Source organism: Callospermophilus lateralis, chromosome 6 (assembly GCF_048772815.1).
Source record: "Callospermophilus lateralis isolate mCalLat2 chromosome 6, mCalLat2.hap1, whole genome shotgun sequence".
Lineage (NCBI taxonomy): Eukaryota > Metazoa > Chordata > Mammalia > Rodentia > Sciuridae > Callospermophilus > Callospermophilus lateralis.
This window is the reverse complement of record NC_135310.1, coordinates 150,156,856-150,175,912: the sequence shown is the minus strand read 5'-3', so window position 1 is coordinate 150,175,912 and position 19,057 is coordinate 150,156,856. Positions and strand designations below refer to the sequence as shown.

Below are 19,057 nucleotides of genomic sequence, written 5' to 3'. Positions count from 1 at the left end.
GTTAAGCAGTGCATGATTGTAGTGCCCTCATGGGGATTGTGGGGAGTAAGTAAGATCCATAAACAAGAAATATTAGAGGAGATAATAATTACAGCATACAATGAAATGCTTTCAGTACCCTCAAAGAAGCTATTTACTATTTAAATAGTCCGTTGACTTTCCTGTATCTGAAAAGTCTTAATATAAAATCAAATATGGGGACATTACTTGCAGCCTAATTAATGTTGTTTTTTTGTTGTTTCTATTTCTAAATGGTACCTTTTTTCCCCCTTTACCCCCCAGGTTTTGAAAGTTGTAGTAATGGTGTAATATCAAATAAAGCACATCAGTCATATTGCCATAGTAAACACCAGTCATCCAATCTGAATGTACCAGAATTGAACAGTATAAATATGTCAAGGTCACAACAAGTTAACAACTTCACCAGGTAGGTAGCTTTTGCATTAGTATAAAAGACCAAGTTATAGATGTCATCATTGTTAATAATTTTGAAAGAATTTATATGACTCTTTTAGGGTCAAAGTAGAAAGTAGGGAGCCATTTCCTCAAAGTATTTCAGTTTCCTAAATGCATGTGGGCTTTTTACTTTAGTTCCTTTTTCTCCTACCTTCTTTTCCTCTGGTGAGATGATGATGACAGATGGAAGGACAGACAGAAGACTCTGTGGATATTTTTTCCTGCCAGTCTCTTCAGATCACCATGAAAATTCCATTTGTTGTTTTCAAATTAAGACATGAATAGTATATTTAACCTCTAATGTTAACATAAGATAAATTTACACCTTGATTTTTCTGTGAGAGTTTTCTTGGTAAAATGTTTAGTTTGAAAGTCTTTAAGGAGCTTGCACATGACCGGTAGCGCAATCATATGGTAGCCAGTAGCTTGACAAAAATACTGAAGACCTTTTAGGTGTCAAACAGTCTTTTAGGTATCAAACTGACTTTGAGGAGCTTTGAAAGAAGATAACATCTCTTATCAATGTACTGTGAACCTTGATGTACTCAGGTTTGATATTCATGGATCCTGAAAGTCCATGAAATGTTATCACTTAAATTGAATATGAATGTTCAGGAGCAAATTCTTGTGCATTTATCCTGTCTAATCATCAACATCTGAAGCAGTTTGATATTGATATGGCCTTATAACTTTAACTAGTGCATTTATTGGGAATGTTTATCAGTACAACATTTTTTTATTGAAGGATAGAACCTAATTTTTAGTGTGGAATCATAAAGAAATCTGTGTTTAAAAAAAATAAGTTTTTGAAAATTTGAAGATTTAATCAAAATTTCTGGGTTATCTAACACAGTGACAAAAATTTATGAAAGTAATGGTGTTGTGCAATAAGGTTATAATAGAGGACCACAAAAGTGGCAGGAAAAAAAATGCCTGCCTTTTGCTGAGGAGGTTGGGATGATCTTTCACAGTAGCTAATAACATTGGAAAATAATAACTAAGATATTATAGTAGCCACGTGTGTTGGCACACGCCTGTAATCCCCCAGCAGCTCGGGAGGCAGAGGCAGGAGGATCACACGTTCAAAGGCAGCCTCAGCAAAAGTGAGACACTAAGCAACTCAGTAAGACCCTTCTCTAAATAAAATACAAAATAGTGCTGGGGATGTGGCTCAGTGGTCGAGTGCCCCTGAGTTCAATCCCCAGTACCCTGCCCCCTCAAATATATGAAAAGAAATCATGAATGGGAATTTTTAAATGTTAAGCCTTTAATGCTTTATAATTGGCACTTTATTGTTAATAGAGGTTAAGCCTTTGGTGGTAAAGTTGTGGTCAGTTTGTGATTTTTCTCTTAAATACTCTCCTCATAGCTGGAAGTTGCTAAATAGACCTGTTATTACCTGAGTTCAGCTTAAAAGAAGGGTGATGACATAGCATCCCTTCTTTCTGTGTGTGAGAGAGAAGGGAAAGCCAGTAAACGTTTGAACTGCGTTAAACAAAAAGTCATTCGGTAATGGTTTTCCTTTATTAATATTGTTAAATAGACAAAGGTGGTAGTAACTGTTTAAACCATTTTAAGATGTAAAGGCCAATGATTAGGAGGCAGTAAGTTGCCAAGCTGATACTGCTTCCCAGGATTTAGGACTTGCAAACTGTGCTTTCCCCCTATGGCTCCCACCATCTGAAATGGTCTTCCCCTTGCCCTCCTCCCCTCCCTTATAACTTCTATTCGGTCTGCAAAACTCAACTTCATATGTCACTGTTCTAGGATCATCCCCCCAGCCCCCATGCTGTGATGGACTTTGATGACAGTTCTGATCATGGTCACTTGACTAGACTGACTTCATTAGCTTTGCATAGGCCATTTGCTATTGGAGGACAGAGGCTGTTACATAATGTTCCTCGTACCTGATGAGCAACTTGCCTCAAAGGCTCTTAAATGTGTGTAAATGAATGAGTGCCTCTCAAATGTTAAATTGAAAACCCAAGTGAATAAAAAAATTAGTATGTTATTATTTTTGAAATTTTATTTCTCTAAGTTTGTCAAGATAATAAACATTTCTGACTGAATAAGTCTGGTGTGGAGTCCTAGGACCATTGTCCCCTTCTCCCAAAATCTCTCTTACCTTATAGACTTCACAAACAGGAGCACCCGCACCCATACATGCATGTGCTCGCTTGTGGGGGGGCGGGGGGGGCGGGGGGGGTGCGCGCGCGCACGCGCTCTCTCTCTCTCTCACACACACACACAGGTGAATGTGCTACCTGTATTAACTAGTGATTACATTTGTTTTATTATTTAAATGAATTTATAATTGCTTTTATTATGGTAAAAGTCATTATTTTTTATTTAAGTATTTCCCTAAATTTTCATCAAATATTTAGCTCTGGGTTATGAAACTATTTACCTAGATCTTCATAGGAGGAATCTTAAAAGATTGGACATAGAGTTTTGCTTGTGAGAGCGTGGGAGTTGTAGTTATTTCATTCAGCGTGGAATGAATGAAAATCAGAAACTGCCCAGAAACCATCCGACAGCAGTTGGAGATTTGTTGAGCTCCCAGCTGTTTGCAAGGTGGGATCAGGTTTTCGAGTTTAAGATCAGTCTAGGCAACACAGTGAGACCCTGTCTCAAAAAGTGGAAATGGAGACTCAGCAGTAGGTTAGAACTCTTGGCCGCTAATCTAGTCTCTGGAGGGTGGGGGTGAAGCTGAAAAGGTGGGAGCAGATGAAACTTGAGTTTTGAAAATTTGTTTTATTTTTAGTGCATTATAGTTGTACATGATAGTGGGGTTCATTTTGACATTAATGTATATAACAGTTTTCTGAAACATATTTTGGGCAGTATTATTTACCTTTGAGAATTGTTGAGTAGTACTGACAACCTACAGCAGTCTAGAAACAGAGTGAAGTGAGGGCAGTAGAAGGCTGTGGCCCAGGAGTCGGTGCAGTTGTTGGAGAGTGAGGTTTGTCCTTTACATGCTGGAAATGAGTGCAGGGAGCAGGGAGGAGGGATGGCTGGGGGATTCTGGGGCAGGAGTTGAACAGGGAAGTGCAGACCTGAGTTTGAAAAATAGAATCATCACCCTGCAGTACGACTTCTCCATATTGTTGTAAACTCACAAAATCACTTCACTTTTGCACATCTGCCTTTTTTCCCTTTCTTGTCCTCACGGGTTTGAGTTTGTTAAAAGTCAGCTATGTGTTTGGCTCTGAATCCATTCAGGATTTAACCAAAAAACTTCTTTCCAGATTGCTGTTGCCTTTTAAAGTTAGTCTATACATAGGCCATGCACTTGAGTGGTGACTGATTTTAAACAAAGCTGCAAATATGATATTTCTAAACTTAGGTTTGTTTTTTCATTTTCAGTAATGATGTAGACATGGAAACAGATCACTACTCCAATGGAGTTGGAGAAACCTCATCCAATGGCTTCCTAAATGGTAGCTCAAAACATGACCACGAAATGGAAGATTGTGACACCGAAATGGGTCTGCAGTGATATTTCTTACATTTTTAATAAAAATGATGGCTACAAGGTTATGTTTTTACTTGTACTGATTCACAGCTGATGAGCATAAACCAAATTTAAAGAATGAATAACTTAAGCTTTTTCAGAGTGGGTTGTTAAGAGAGTAGAGATACTTTTAGTTCCTTCTGAAATTAAGTGCCAGACAGTTCTCTTTGCCCAGTTTGACTTGAGTGCTGTCATTAATGCAGGAGAACTAGCTTACAGAACTTTGAGCCGTTAGGATGTTTAAGGTTGAAGATCTAAAAACTTTAAGCGCTTATTTCAATGAAGTCAATAAGGCCAAATGAATCAGGAATGATGTATAAATTTTAATTAAATAGTTTCTTAAATTCATTTAATATAAACGTGACTATATACAGTACTGTGCTAGGCACATAGAAGGTGCTTACGAAGGACCTCTCCCACTATTTAAAAAAAAATGTGGCTCAAAGATATATTTGTATGCATAATTTATTTTGTTGATAATTTATGTAGTGAGTTGTATCCTAAAGTCAAGTCACCAGCAAACTTTCTCATCAAATACATAGTGAAAATTATTAGATCTTATAAATTATTTGTTGGCATTTCATAGCAACATTAGATTTCTTAGCTTTCAAGATTAAAAGGTGTACATTCCAATTGTTAAAAAGGCAGTCTAGGGCTGGGGTTGTGGCTTACCAGTAGAGTGCTCACCTAGCATGTACCAGACCCTGGGTTTGATCCTCAGCACCACATAAAAATAAATAAAATAAAGGTATTATGTCCAATTACAACTAAAAAATAAATATTAAAAAAAAAAGGCAGCCTAGTTTTGCTCTTACATATCAGGAACCTCAACCTCCAAAGAGTATTTTAAACATAGTGATGAAGATCAAGATTACCTGGATTTGATTTCTGCAGTCGCCACATACTAGCTGTTTGACCTTGCACAAAGTGCCCAACTGGTCTGTGCCTCAAGTTTTTTCATCTGTAAAATGGATAAAATAATAACTATCTTATAGGCCCTGGGAAGAGTAAATGACTTATTCATTTACTGAAAGCTAAAAATACAAAGTACTTACTAAAAGTTAGCCATTATCATCATCTTCATCATATTAATGACTTATGGTTATATTATAATAATATAATAATATGGTTATGATATTGATAATTGTTAAGATATGTAAAAATATTTTCTAAAAATAGTATTTTTCTAATAGTGTAATTCATCCTTTTACTGATTAGTAAAATATGGTATCTTCTGTGGTTTTGGGGGGGAGAGGGAGGGAGGGTGGGGGACAGGATTGAACGCTGCGGGGTGGGAGGGGGGGCGGGGGTTGACCACTGAGCTTCATCCCCAGCCCTAATTATATCTTATTTAGAGACAGAGTTTCACTGAGTTCCTTAGCGCCTCTTTTTTGCTGAGACTGGCTTTGAACTTGTGATCGTCCTGCTTCAATCTCCGGAGCAGCTGGGATTACAGGCGTGCGCCACTGCACCCGGCTCTTCTGTGTTTTTATTGAAGTCATTTAGTTTTAGCTTCCACAAATATTTTATTCCATCTCTGCCTATCAGTTACAACAGCCTGAGAGGGAATTACTATATATTTTTTCCTTTTCTTTTTTTGTAGAGTTGCACTTAACTTTAAAAAGCTCATTTGTTTTTTGCAGAGCTGGGGATAGAACCCAGGCCTTGTGTCGGCTGAGCTCGTGCTCCATCCACCCTGGAGCTGCACTGCATTAACTTTATGTTCATAAAGTTCCCCTGAGGTGTGAGATCCCTTCTGACATTAAAGGGTTGTCACCTGATTCTCAGCTGCAGGCTGGCTATTGGATCTTAGACCCTTGAGACCCAAATAAAGTACACCTTTTAGCTGCAAACTTCCATACTAAATATAAAAGATGGATATTTAGATGAAATATTAGGAGTGACTATTAAATGAATATACCAAATGTTATTAAAATTTTATATTAGTTTCTCCATTGTTCACCATAGGTAGTAAAATACTTGGTTGTTTTGCTTACAGAAGTTGATTCAAGTCAGTTGAGACGCCAGTTGTGTGGTGGAAGTCAGGCTGCCATAGAGAGAATGATCCACTTTGGACGAGAGCTGCAGGCAATGAGCGAGCAGCTGAGGAGAGAGTGTGGCAAGAACACAGCAAATAAGAAAATGCTGAAGGTGAGTGTGCTTTCCCTCGGAGGGGTTGTAAATGGGTTCAAGGAGCTGAAATGTAGTTTTGTAAAACCTTGAGTGTGCTAGGAATTCTTGTTGGGGAACTTGGATCTGCTTTTTGTCTATTCGGTAGTGAAATATTTGATGGGATTAAGCAGCTGATCTACCAAGAAGAGCGTTGGGCTTCAGGCTGAAAAAATATGGTCCAAGTCCCAGTTCTGGTGCATTTCTGTGTTGTGTGCCTGTGTCAGCTTGCTTTATTAATTCTTAGTAACATTTGGTAGAGTTACTAAGAGAAGTGTGAGTGCACCGATAAAGACTATAGTTGTAGTATTTTAGTAAACATTGTTCCAGGATTGCAGCAAATTGAATATATAATGTGTGTTTTTTATTTTTATGGGGATTAGTGAAGGATTGGGTCATGTTTCATGGCCAGAGTAGTTGAATTTCATCTTAAAATCTCTTGTGGGTTTATGTCCACAGTCGATAGTGAGCATTGATAGTGAGTGTTCATGAATTTGGTATATTCATTTAATAATCACTTCCTAGAATTTCACGTAAATATGCATCTGCTAAATGGAGTAAACTAACTAGTTCAAAGTTAACCTCAATTTTGTGTATCAGTTCAAGATGGAGGAGTTCTCTACTGAAGTCAAATTGTAGTTAGTTGTGAACATGTTATGGGACTTTAAAAGTTGATTTGTTCTGAACAATTCGTCCAGAAGATTTTAGAAAGACACCTCCCCTGCCCCCTCCTTACCACTTGCAACCATTGCAAAAGGGAGAGATGCATATAAAATGTTCTTGAAATGATGCTTAGGTGTGGTAGGAAAGGACAAGCCCCCTGCCCACCTCTCCAGACCTCAACTAAGAGTAACAGTGGGCAGTGCCTAGTTGCCCTTGATATAATACACTCACTCTGCAAAAAAATCAGTAAAAGCACAGTGACTTGCGCAGTGACCTCAGTGCACCCCCTGTGTACACATATCAGTGCTTCCCTGCTTAGGATGGGTGAAGGGCCTCTTGTAAAGGTTCGAAGTCTTGAAGATGAGGTGTAAAAAGAAGTCTATTCACCAGAGTTGGTGCTTCATCTACTGTGAAGCACAAAAAGTGCTATTTCCCAGCACCTCACCCCGCAACCCAAAGGTGAAATTACAATTTCTTAAAAAGTTAAATAAAATTGGTGTATAATGGAATTCAAATCAAACATTCATGTATCAGAAAACTAGCTGTCCATATTTGCTTTAGAAGTTTAAAATTTTCTTAAAGTTAGAATATGCCTTTACTTAACTCTCCCCGCCCACCTTTAAATATTTCTCTAATGTGTCACCTCTGATGTATAGTACCAATATGCATCATTGCACAACATTTTAGAACTTTTCCTGAAATCAACAGTGCTTAGAGGAAACTTAACACTTTGTCTCTATTATTTTAGTTTTCTAAAATTATTTGGAAAACAGAGTATATCTTTGCTAAGTTCTGAGAACATTTTAGGACAGTGTCTCTTAGTCTTGTTGGTATCTGAATCCTTTAAAAATTAAGGATTCCCAAAGAGTTTTTTTGTTTATGTTGTTTGCATCTATTGATACTTACCATATTGGAAGTTAGAACTAGCTGTTCATGGTGGTGCAAGCCTGTGTTCCCAGGTGCTTGGGAGGTTGAGAAAGGAGTATCACAAGTTGGAGGCCAGCCTGGGCAATTTAGTGAGACCCTGTCTCAAAATAAAAAAGACTGGGGGATACACCACAGAGGTAGAGCATTTGTCCAGCCTATGCAAGGACGTGGAGTCAGTCCTTAATACTGCAAACTGTATTATTAAATTTAGATAGGGTTCCCCCTATCTTACAACAAAAGTTTTTTTAAAAGGGTTGGGGATGCAGCTGCATAGTAGAGAAGTGGCCTAGCATGCCTGAGGCCCTGGGGTTTTCCTTCTGTACAAGGGGGGGAAAGTTGTGAATTCTGAAGCTGAAATTAGTCATTGATCCTACAGTAAACTCATTAAGTAACATTTTAAAGAAAAATAGCTCTCTTCCCCAAGCCAGCCTCTCTCTAAGATGAGTGGTAGTGTTGCTTTATATTTTTTGCAAATTTCTTCAATGTTTGCTTTAATAGATGAGCTGGATTCTTATACCTATTTCTGAATCTGTTGTGATACACACATCATATAGCCTCTGGAAAATTCGACTTTATAGTTATGAAAGAATGTAAGTAAAAAAGACAAAGAATACCTTAGTGTCATTATGAAAGTAGTTTCGACTTCACAGATCTCCTCAAAGGGTCTTCTTGGACTTGTGTGTCCCACGACTGCATTTTGAGAACTTGGTATGTTAAAGTGATATTTGAGATTATGAAATGTGTTGAAGAATTCTTAAGACATTTTTATACTTCTGACTTGACTGTCTTATTAGAATTTATACTAATTGAGCAGCGTGAAGGAAGGTGTGATTTATGTGGTACCTTTAAAAATTTGATTATATGCCATTAGCTTACTATGTTTTTTATTTTAAATTGCACAAAGCTCAGAAAATGTTATTATGGCTCTGTTTCTTAAAGATATTTCTTAATTAATTGATTTATTCACACTGAATTATGTGAAGATGTTACTCATCTTTATTCAAAGACTATGGATGGCTTTGATTTTGTACCTCTGACTGCTGAGCAACTCCCAAACTCTTTAGGGGGCTCTCTTAATATTCTCAGCTGCTTCCTTCTCATTCCTCAGACTTAACCTTGATCCACACAAGGATGAATAACTGACCCACTTTATAAGGAGTCAAAGAAAAAGACTAGAGAAGAGCATCTGAAAACATTTTTTGCTGTAGTTGAGTCTTAGAAATCATCCTCCCCTCCTCAGACTACATGTGATGGTAGTTATTTTTCAATTCTTAAATATTTTGGAATTGGCATAAACTTCTGAATCCCATGCTTTCGGGTCACTTGACAACATGGCTGTGTTCCAAGAAATGTGTTGTTAGGCAGTTTTGTTTTTTTGTGCACACATCGGAGTGTACTTAAACAGACCTACACACCTCGGCTGTACAGTGGACATGTGGCGTGGCCTGGCTTGGCAGTCACGCATTACCAAGTGTGGTGTACCTAATATACACAAGTGGCAGTGCAGTAGGTTTGTTTACACCAGCACCCCCCCCCCCAACAGGTGAGCGTGCATTGTGCTAAAAACATGACACCAGCTATGCTGTCACTAGTCCACAGGAATTTTCAGCTCCATTACAGTCTTAGAGACCACTGTTAACGTACGTGGTCTGTCACTGGCCTGGATGTCTTTATGCAGCACGTAACTGTACAAACAGGCAAGGTGGAAGTTGAAGGTAACATTTATCTAAATCAGGGGATGGGGGTGGAGGGTAGTGGCTGAGCACTTGAGGTCCTGGGTTGGATCCTCAGCACTGCAGGGAAAAGAAAGAAAAAAAATAGCATCCCAGACTGAGAAAAAGGAGTCTAAAGATTACAGTAGACTAGTGACTTGAAGGATTATTTCATCTCTCTCTCTCTCTCTCTCTCTCACTCACTCAGCTTGGAACCAGCTCTCAGCTTGTGAACATAACAGTTGAACTATTTGAATTGAAAATCAAATTGTTTGTTTTCAACAGGATGCTTTCAGTTTACTAGCATATTCAGATCCTTGGAATAGCCCAGTTGGAAATCAGCTTGACCCAATTCAGAGAGAACCTGTGTGCTCAGCTCTTAATAGTGCAATATTAGGTAAGTAAAACCAAAAAACACAACTTCACCTAGCCTCTCAGAATATTTGAGGGTATTTGTGCTAACATTTATATATTTCTTAGTAAATATAGGTTGATTGTATACAATAAAACCTTTAATTTGGGGGCAGTTCTCTTCAAAGGTAATTTAGAGAACAGTGGTTTTTCACCTGACTTTTAAGATTCTGATTCTCCAGACAACATGGGACTTCAGTCCTGTTTAGACGGCTGCTCAGCTGTCAGCCCTGTTAGGGTTCAGGTCTTTTAGTCACACATTTCAAACTATTTTAGGAAGACGTGGGCAGTGTTACACACAGGAAGACTTGCAGTGAAGGACCGGGGTGATCTCAGTACTCACATTTAATTAACTTTTGTAAGGGGCAGACCTTTATAAAGTTCATTAATTCTTTATTTGTTAAGGACTAATACTGATGTTTGGGAATGGGAGTAGTGTCCTTCGTGTGGCAGTTTTTGAAAGTTAATTTGTGTAATAGTAAATGGTATGAATTTCTTTTGGTTAATGTGTTTCTGGTTATACAGAATCCACTTAGCTCTATTGACAAAAATAAGAGAAATTAGTAACAATAGTGGCTCTGTAGGGAAGACTGTTGTTTGAAATTATTACACTATAGCTGGTCACACAGGCCTAATTGCCAGGTACAACTCAAACTTGGGCAGAATTTTTGGAGAAAAGTGACCAATTTTCTTATTTGTTGGGTTCCTCAAAGGAATTAAATTGTTCTGGAACCTAACTAAGATGTGTATTCTTACTGTGCTATAATAGGTTCAGCTATAATTAGTGCTTCAGTTTATTAACTGTCATTCCTGTAAAATTGATGACAAATTATAAATTACTATGCATATTTATATTGTGTGGTATTATATAGATTTTCCTACATATAGTGCATAATGCATTTATATGTAATTCTTATGATTTTCTTATGTCTAAAAATTTAAGTGTTTATTACTGGATGCCTCTGTTGGCTAAAATGAGACTGTAATCGTGTACCTAATGCATGTATTTGAGCAAGGTTAATTATTTCCCTGTTAGTCTTCAAGAGTCATTTAAAAGAAAAAAAAAAAAAAACTTTTGGCATTAGTAAATGAGTTCTTTAATAATCTTAACCCACAGATGTTTTGAAGAGTATTGTTCTCACTGGTCTGTGTACTTTTTCTTGAATACTTTTCAAGGAATTCTCATTTCCTTTTCCCTTGTACCTTTACATTCTAAGCTTGCTTTTGATTTTTTTTTTCTTTTTCCCCCGCTTTGATTCTTTAGGAAGTATTTTTTTTCTCTCATCACCATAGTGCAATTTGGGAAGGGCAGGGGGATACAGGGATTGAACCCAGAGGTGCTTAACCACTCAGCCATATCACTAGTCCTTTAAAAAAAAAAAAAAAGAAAAATTTTTAAATTGTAGTTGGACACAATACCTTCATTTTATTTATTTACTTTTATGTGGTACTGAGGATCGAACCCAGGGCTGCACACGTGCAAGGCGAGCGCTCTACCACTGAGCCACAACCCAGCCCCAAATCACTAGTCTTTTGTAAATTTTATTTAGAGACTGGATCTAAATTGCTGAGGCTGGCTTGAATTCACAATCCTCCTGCCTCAGCCTCCTGAGCCACTTGTACCATCACACCCAGCCTGTTGCTATTCCAAGTTCTGAATCAGGGGGAGTTGAATTATATGGGGCTCCTTACCAGCTGTGTATCTCGGTCAACATACAGAGAGATTACCAGCTTCTGAGTTAGACTACTTTTACCTTTACTTTTCCGTCTCTGCAAGTAATAAGTGTGTTAATCATTGTACTTCTGCTCCAACTGACAAATTTATGCTATGTAGCACTCTAAAAACTTCCACTTTTTAAAGTGTCTGAACTATCAATTTTAAGTTGATCCCTCCAAAATTTTAGGGTGATACTTCTGTATGTTCTCTGACATCACTATTATCTACCCCAAATATCACTGACCACTATGCTTTGGGGGCAGGCAGCCAGCTTCTTCTGTCCTCAAGGTGGTGGGTATCACTTAATGAAAACCTGGTTCTCCCCCTGGTTAATGTCAACCCACTATGGTCAAGTAGAAGAGAAATATTAAATATTACTTACTCCCCAGACCGGATGTCAGATAAGTTGTCTTTCCCATCATAGTTACGTGTCTGATACTTTCAGAGCATGATTTTGCAAGTTTTTCTCTGTTGGTCACCTGGGAACAGTGTGTTGAAGGCATCACTCTGCCTTTGCTAGTGAGGTCATAGGAAGCCATATAGGCAGATACTTGAGTAGGAAACAGTGTTTTCTTGATTGTTTTAAAAAATGTCTTACTGCTGTTTCTGTTTTTAAATCCTTTTTCCTCAGAAACCCACAATCTGCCAAAGCAACCTCCACTTGCCCTAGCAATGGGACAGGCCACACAATGTCTAGGACTGATGGCTCGATCAGGAATTGGCTCCTGTGCATTTGCCACAGTGGAAGACTACCTACATTAGCTATGCATTTCAAGAGCTCACACTTATATTGTGGCATATAGTCAACATGGAAGTTAGACCAGCTCGGCTGATTTGAAATTTAGATTTTTTTAATTATGTACTGGGGACAGGTTTTTGTCGCTTTACATTGCTTCCTAGTTTACAGCATGATGCAAATGATTTTCTAACTTAGTGTTAGGAGAAATTATTTTCCATCTTTAACCTCTTAGTTGTCTAAGAGTTAAATATTACTGAATTTCAGACATTCAAATCGATCATCAGAAATCCTTTAAAAAATTACCTAAAACAAACCAAAAAGTCCTGCCTTCTTTGTGGGGAGAAGAAGGGGAGAGGAAATGGAACAAGTTGTGTTTGTGTTAGCATGTGGGTGATGTAAACTTCAAATTGGGAGATGTTCCGACCCCCACTCCCATATAAGCATTCAATCAGTGTAACTTGCAAAATGCATAAACATCCGACAGTTTGAATTTATAGTGTTGATGGAAGAAATCATTTTTAATGTGTACTGTAAAACTTGAAATACTCAGGAGCTGAGTGAATATGTTCGTTGCTACTTACAATCCCAACCTGTTAGTCCCAGTAGTTTTGTTTTAACATGGTCTTTTCAACTTTGTTTCCTGTTTAATTACAGATGACTTCTGTTGTAGACTCACAAGTTTAACTGTTGTATTATAACAGTATTACATGTCAACAGTGTGGTTATGACCTTTATTTATATAAAAACCAAATATTTAGTCAATTTACTGTGTCTTAATTTAATCTTTGTACACCTTCCATTTTTAAGTGCTTAAATGAGTACTATATTGCAATAAAAATGTAGTGATATAATTAACCAGCCATTAAAAATTTACTTCTACAGATACTAGTGTGTCAGTCAAGTTTATATATATATTAGGCATATGTACACGTTTATAGTTAATGTAGAATTAGAGCAATTAATGTCGATGGTATTAACTGCTTCTGAGTTTGACACCCAGACACCTAAGACTGTCTTCGTTTACTGGATTGAAAAAAAAAAAGGAAAATAGCTATTTTAAGACTACTTTTTCTTTCAGGGCTCTCAAAGATGAGAAGGCATGATCATATTCCAGAAAGATGAAATACAGCTAAATATTTCTCCAAACACAGACTTATTATGGTTTTTATAATGACACTTTAAAAAGATTTTGTAAGAGAAGTGAATGCTCTAAATTCTCTACATACAAAGTACAGATTCTTTATTTGGCTTTTACTTTGATTTATTAGTTTTCATCTTTCTGAACATCCACCGTCGTTTAAATCTCTTGGCGTTTTGTTTTTTCTGGATTCCTAGAATAGAAAGTTTTATATAAGAATATTAAATATTAGTTAAAATTCCTGAGAAATGTAAAACTCAAGACATTCTTTTGAAGATTCTCTGGTTCATGTGAATGGGATATAAAACTAGATCTGTTCAATTATCATTATAAACTATTGTCCTCAAAAAAAAAAAAAAAACATTCAACTTACAAAAGTATCAGAGCTGAAAATAGAGCTGAATCTTACCCCAAGCATGATTCAAAAACTGGGCTGCCGCCTTTTTCACCGGTAACCTCTTGTTGTCAAGAGACAGAAACTTATTTACTAAAAAAGAGAATCATTTATCATTTCCTTGTTTATTTTGCAGTAAATAATGAGCAAAAATAGTCCACAAGCAAATTACCAGTAGTTCTGTTGGTTCCTGGGCCATACAGAGAATTATGTATAAAGGCTTTAGCGGCTTGTTGCCTTGAATCTCTCAGATCTTGGTCTTTTAGCCTTAGGGCTAAATAGCTTTTCTGGCTGGTGATCAACACAAAAGATCAACATAAATGACATGGGCTTTCATAAACAGCTTTATTTTTTTTGTGGTACTAGGGACAACCAGGGCACCTCCCACTGAGCCACATAGACACCCCTCCTTGGCTTATTTTAAAAGGAATTATTTTTGTCATTTCAAACAGTAATTTAAAGTATAGGGTGGTTTTATAAAAAATAGTCACAATTTCGCATAGCAAGTAAATGTGTACTTTATATATATATATATATATATATATAATTTTTTTTTTTTGCAAAGGATCCAATCTGAAAGTGCTAGTAATTAAAATATTTTCCCACACAAGCCAAGCTAACGCTTTTATCAGTTTCTTTTATAGGGGGGCAGGGGGATTACCTGGCAGACTGTACTTTTTGTACTTTAACTTTCTTGGAGTCACTTCCTTTTTCACACTCTTCGTTTTTCTTTTGCAAATTAACTGAAAATTAAATTGAGTTCCATTTTCTGAGTAGCTGGGTATAGGTTTTATTTATAAGAAGCAGAGGTCACAGGCTTATGCTAACCTTGGCTAGACCTAGGCCTGTGCTAAGGAAGGGCCAAGTAACACTGAACTAAAATATTTTTAAATGTACTTGACACAGGAGAAGTTCATAAATGAGAACAATTCATACCTTCTTTCAACTTTCCTGGTGATTTCTTTATGCTAAGGGAAGAAGAAGAAAAAAGATTGCAATGGCAGAGTACTTAAAACATGCTACATAATTCCTGGCTTTATGTAATGTGGGCTTGTGCTCCCCCCCCCCCCAAATTATTGCCACCCTCAATTTTTACTCAGGATCTCTCGGTGTTGGGAAAGCAAAAGGCTTTCTGCAATGCACCATACCAATTCTCAATCAATGTTCTAGTATTATAAGGATCACCGTATCTTCTCAGGATTTAAATCTGAAAGCATATTACTAGGCTTCAAAGCAGTAGAACGGTGTCTTGAACAGAATTAATAGAACCAAAGGTAGGCCAAATCTCACACTTAGAGAAGTCACAGAGGATAATTCAACAGTTTATAGTCACTGGAGAAAAGGATCAGACTGATGACAACTGACAAATACAGTATGAGTATACAGAGTACAATGCAGAACCATTTGCAACAAAAGGTCACAAAGGAGGAAGTCAAAAGAGGGTGACACTTTTAAGTTGATTTTAAAATAATGAAAGAGGATTCAACAGCCGGAGCTACATATGTATTTAAGATATGAATTGGCCAGTTGTGGTGGCACACACCTGTAATCCCAGGTTGTGTGCCAACCTCTGGGGAGGTTGAGGGTAGGAGGATCTTGAGTTAAAAGCCAGCTTCAGCAAAAGCAAGGCCCTAAGCAACTCATAGAGACCCTGTCTCTAAATAAAACACAGAGAGCTGGGATGTGGCTCAGTGGCTGAGTGTCCCTGAGTTCAATCCCCTGTACCGAAAAAAGAAATTCTAGAAAACTTTTATTTTAATAAAAAGTTGAAAACTATTGGCCTACATATAAGGGGATTAAACTTTTGAACTTAAAGCAGTTAAGGGGAGCCAAGAGGGATGACAAAAAAAAAAAAAAAAACATTTAAAAGTCTAAATTCAGTCGGTCTTGAGTCCATGAGCTAGAGGGAGATGACAACTGCTGACTTTTAAATGTCGTGGATGGCAAAGTCACTAAATGGGGAAAAGAGGAAGAACAGTGGCAGGTAAGGCAAGATTGAGAAAAGCTGAGTTTCAGGAGCTTGCTGGGTACCTGTCTTGCACTCCACTAAATATTAAAACACTTGTATTCAATAAGGTCTCTCCTTTTTTGCCCCAACTGCAAAAAGTGCTCAACAAACTTTATTAAATGAATACACTGCGATTAGGAACTCAGAAGCTCGCGTTATCTAGGGGAATAAACAAAACTAAGCCTAAAAAGTGCCATATTTCCCTCTTTCCACCAAATTCAAATATCACCATTGTGAAGCTTAATTAGGTTCCGTAATTCCTTCAATTACATGGGTGGATTCCAGCCTGGAGTTCCCAGATGGCTGGCTACCTGTGAGCAAGAACATAACAAGGTCCAGTACTCACTCGGTGTGCGGCGCTGCAGTTAACTGTTCTAGAAGAGAATCTGGAAGTAGTTTTCTTTTCTTTAAGAAAAAAAAAAACATTAAAAAATCAGTACTGTGCGTAAGACAACGCCTGGTTACAAGTCCCCATCTTAAGGGCAGCCGGACTTTGGGGCTGGACACTCCCGGTTCTCGAGCCCGGGGGCGGGGACACTGGGCTCAATGAATGACTTCCCACGCTCTCCAGACCTGTGAGAACCTGGAGGGTGTCCTCAGCTCCCCGCCTCGGGTCACTTAGGAGTTGAAAGGACTTCAAGCAGGACCACCTGGAGGCACTTCTCCGAGCTGCCCACACGAGACAGCGAAGCGACCAGACCCTGCGTCTGAACCAGCTTCCTTCACAAATGGCCCCGTTTCATCTCGGCGACCGAGACTCCGACGGGAGAAACCACCGCCGCGACGCCCAACGACCCGGGCGTTTCGCGTTCACAGCTCGTCCACCCGCGTTTCCGAGGTGGGCAGCGGAGGGCCCCGGCGTCTCGGCCCGGCCGTGCGCCGTCTCCCGCGCACCAGGTCGGCAGCCCCGCGCGACAGCGCGCCCCGCCCGGCAAGGTGGCTGCAGAACGCGGCGCCCCTCCGCCCTCCCACCTTCTGCTCGATGAACAGCTCCTCGCGCCGCTTCCTCTTCTCCTTCAGCAGTGTTTTATCCCTGGGAGAAAGGACGCGGGTCAACGGGCAGGGCCGAGGCGTCGCAAGCGCCCGTGCTCCCCGCCGGCCCGCGGGCTCCGAACCTGCGCACGGTCTCGCGCACCCGCCGCTCCTCTTCTCTCGCTTCAGCCTGGGCGCTGGCGAAGGTCAGCTCCTCTGGGGCCTCGTCGTCAAGCTCGTCCTCCCCGTCCTCATCCTCCAACGGCTCGGCGGCCGCGCCGCTGCTGGGCTGCCCGAGCAGTAGGCCGTGCTCCGCCTCCTCCGAGGCCGGCTGGCCTTCATCCACCATCGCCTCCGCCGACGCGGGGGTGCGGGAGGCGCGCGGCCGGAGCTGCACCATGGCTCACGCTGCTCCGATCAGTCTGACTTCTGACCCGGAAACAGCCGCCAGATGAGCGCGGCTTGGCAGAGTAAGCGACATGAACTTTTATCGCCCCCTGCAGGTTTGGAGGCCCCAGGGCATGGAAGCGCGTGCGCAAGATGAGGGGCGGGGCCTATACCCATGGGGCGTGGCCCAGGCCTGCGGGGGCGCGTTCTCTGGCGACAGGTTAGTTGAACGCGCGAGCTCCCGGGGCGCCACAGCTGCCCAGGTCGGGCTGCCCTCCTTCGCTGCGGGAACGTTCGCTGTCCGGTGCCCAGGCATTGGTCGCTTGTCGCTGCCTTTTTTAGCACTGGGTTCGGTTAGGTCCTAAGTTCTTCGGTATTTGTGGGTGTGGCTCCAAGCGCCTCGCAGCTTCCACCGGGAAGAAATGCGCTCCAGCCGAAGGACGTGGATGCCCTCCCTCCTGCTGTCACCCACCGGGGACACAGCCTGGCTTAGCTAAATCCTCAGCATCAGACGCGCGCCTGGCGACCTCGGCCGCGCAGCCGCTCGGTCTATGTGGCGCCCGAGGAGAACAGACGCTTGGTGAGTGGAGAACCCTCGTGGGTTCCCGCACGAGCGACTGACCTTCAGCCGCCGCAGATGGGAGTGCGACCCTGTGGAGCGCAGGACCCGGTCCCGTTGAACGCGGTGCACGCTCGTTCTGCCCCCACCCCGTGTATTCTCTATGCACAGAGGCCTCGCGATCTGTCTGTCTTTCCCACCCATTTACAATACGATTGATACTCATTCTCCCAACGAATCAGCGGCCTCCCGCGTGCCCTGCCCCTGCGCTGTGCCCTCTGCTGACGCACACTCCCCACCAGAACTACTGCTTGCACTCCAGAAGCTCCCCCCGGGCGGGCGAGTTCCAGCACCGTCCACTCGTCGCTGCTGGTGGAGCTCTGATTGCCTTCTCTGAGCCTTGCACTGACGTCTACTGCTGCACTTTCCTCACTGTGTAAGTTTACGGTGGTACCACCAACCACGCCGTGAGCTGGAGGGTAAGACGCAGGCCTTGCTGATCATTCCACTTATTATAATGACTGTCATATGGTAGGATGTTCAGTAAATGCCCCTTCGAACTGAATAATTCTCACTTATATTTGATATTTTAAATCTCCTTTCATCTCTTGGATTTCAAAGCAATTCCCAGTTTTAAAATAGCAAAACCATATGAAAAAAAACGACAGAAAACAAGAATAAACAAAGCTGTTGGTACCAAAAATTAAATTAAAAAAAAAGATCTGAAATCTCTGGTCTTTGGTCAGATAGAAATCACAAAACAAAAACATTTAGACTTCTTGAGAGTGTGTTGACTTCCACCGTTGCTAACACTCAGAAAATTCATAAAATTAACCTGGAGGAGTCCAACAACAAACCTGTTAAGTGCCTGATAGTACTGCACTTAAAAATCTGCATCCCAGCATCACTTTATTATTGGCATCACCTGTCCCCTCAGTGTATACTCCTGGCCCATCCAGATAACGTGGGAACTGACTCCTCAGGATGCTTGGTTGGTTCTCCAGACTCCTGTAGGCCGTGACCATCCCTCTTTGCACACAAAGGACCTTTGGGATTTATTAAATACAAAGACATTCATATGCAGTGGCTTGTCACCTGTTACTATAAACCTAAGGGCATAACATTAATTCTTCAAGGGGCTGAGGTGACATGGCAGAGGTCTGTAATCCCTCAGGGGAAGCCCACCTAATCCAAGGGATGGTATTATGTATGACCTGCATACACTTGAACTCGGGCCTCCTCACAGCCCAGCTTCAGGTAAGCCAAGGGCCCTGAGAGCCCACTAGCT

At 40.5% G+C, this 19,057-nt stretch overlaps 2 protein-coding genes across 3 annotated transcripts in view; one reads left to right on the top strand and one right to left on the bottom strand.

Annotated features, from left to right (window-relative positions):
- Ranbp9 (RAN binding protein 9) overlaps positions 1-13,196 on the top strand; it is a 90,490-nt gene extending 77,294 nt beyond the window's left edge. For both annotated transcript variants that reach the window (XM_076859216.1, XM_076859217.1), the window contains exons 10-14: positions 283-427; positions 3,826-3,947; positions 5,973-6,124; positions 9,730-9,841; positions 12,204-13,196. In XM_076859216.1, the coding sequence (XP_076715331.1) occupies positions 283-427; positions 3,826-3,947; positions 5,973-6,124; positions 9,730-9,841; positions 12,204-12,334 (662 nt within the window). In that variant the 3' untranslated portion in view covers positions 12,335-13,196. The remainder of the gene's footprint in view (positions 1-282; positions 428-3,825; positions 3,948-5,972; positions 6,125-9,729; positions 9,842-12,203) is intronic.
- Nol7 (nucleolar protein 7) lies at positions 12,504-17,244 on the bottom strand. The gene is made up of 8 exons (XM_076859218.1): positions 16,967-17,244; positions 16,824-16,884; positions 16,198-16,256; positions 14,780-14,811; positions 14,505-14,586; positions 14,016-14,134; positions 13,859-13,936; positions 12,504-13,642 (listed from the first exon to the last, which is right to left on the bottom strand). The coding sequence occupies exons 1-8, from the start codon at positions 17,221-17,223 to the stop codon at positions 13,563-13,565; spliced, it is 768 nt and encodes a 255-aa protein (XP_076715333.1). The 5' UTR covers positions 17,224-17,244; the 3' UTR covers positions 12,504-13,562.
- Between the last annotated feature and the right edge of the window lie 1,813 nt (positions 17,245-19,057).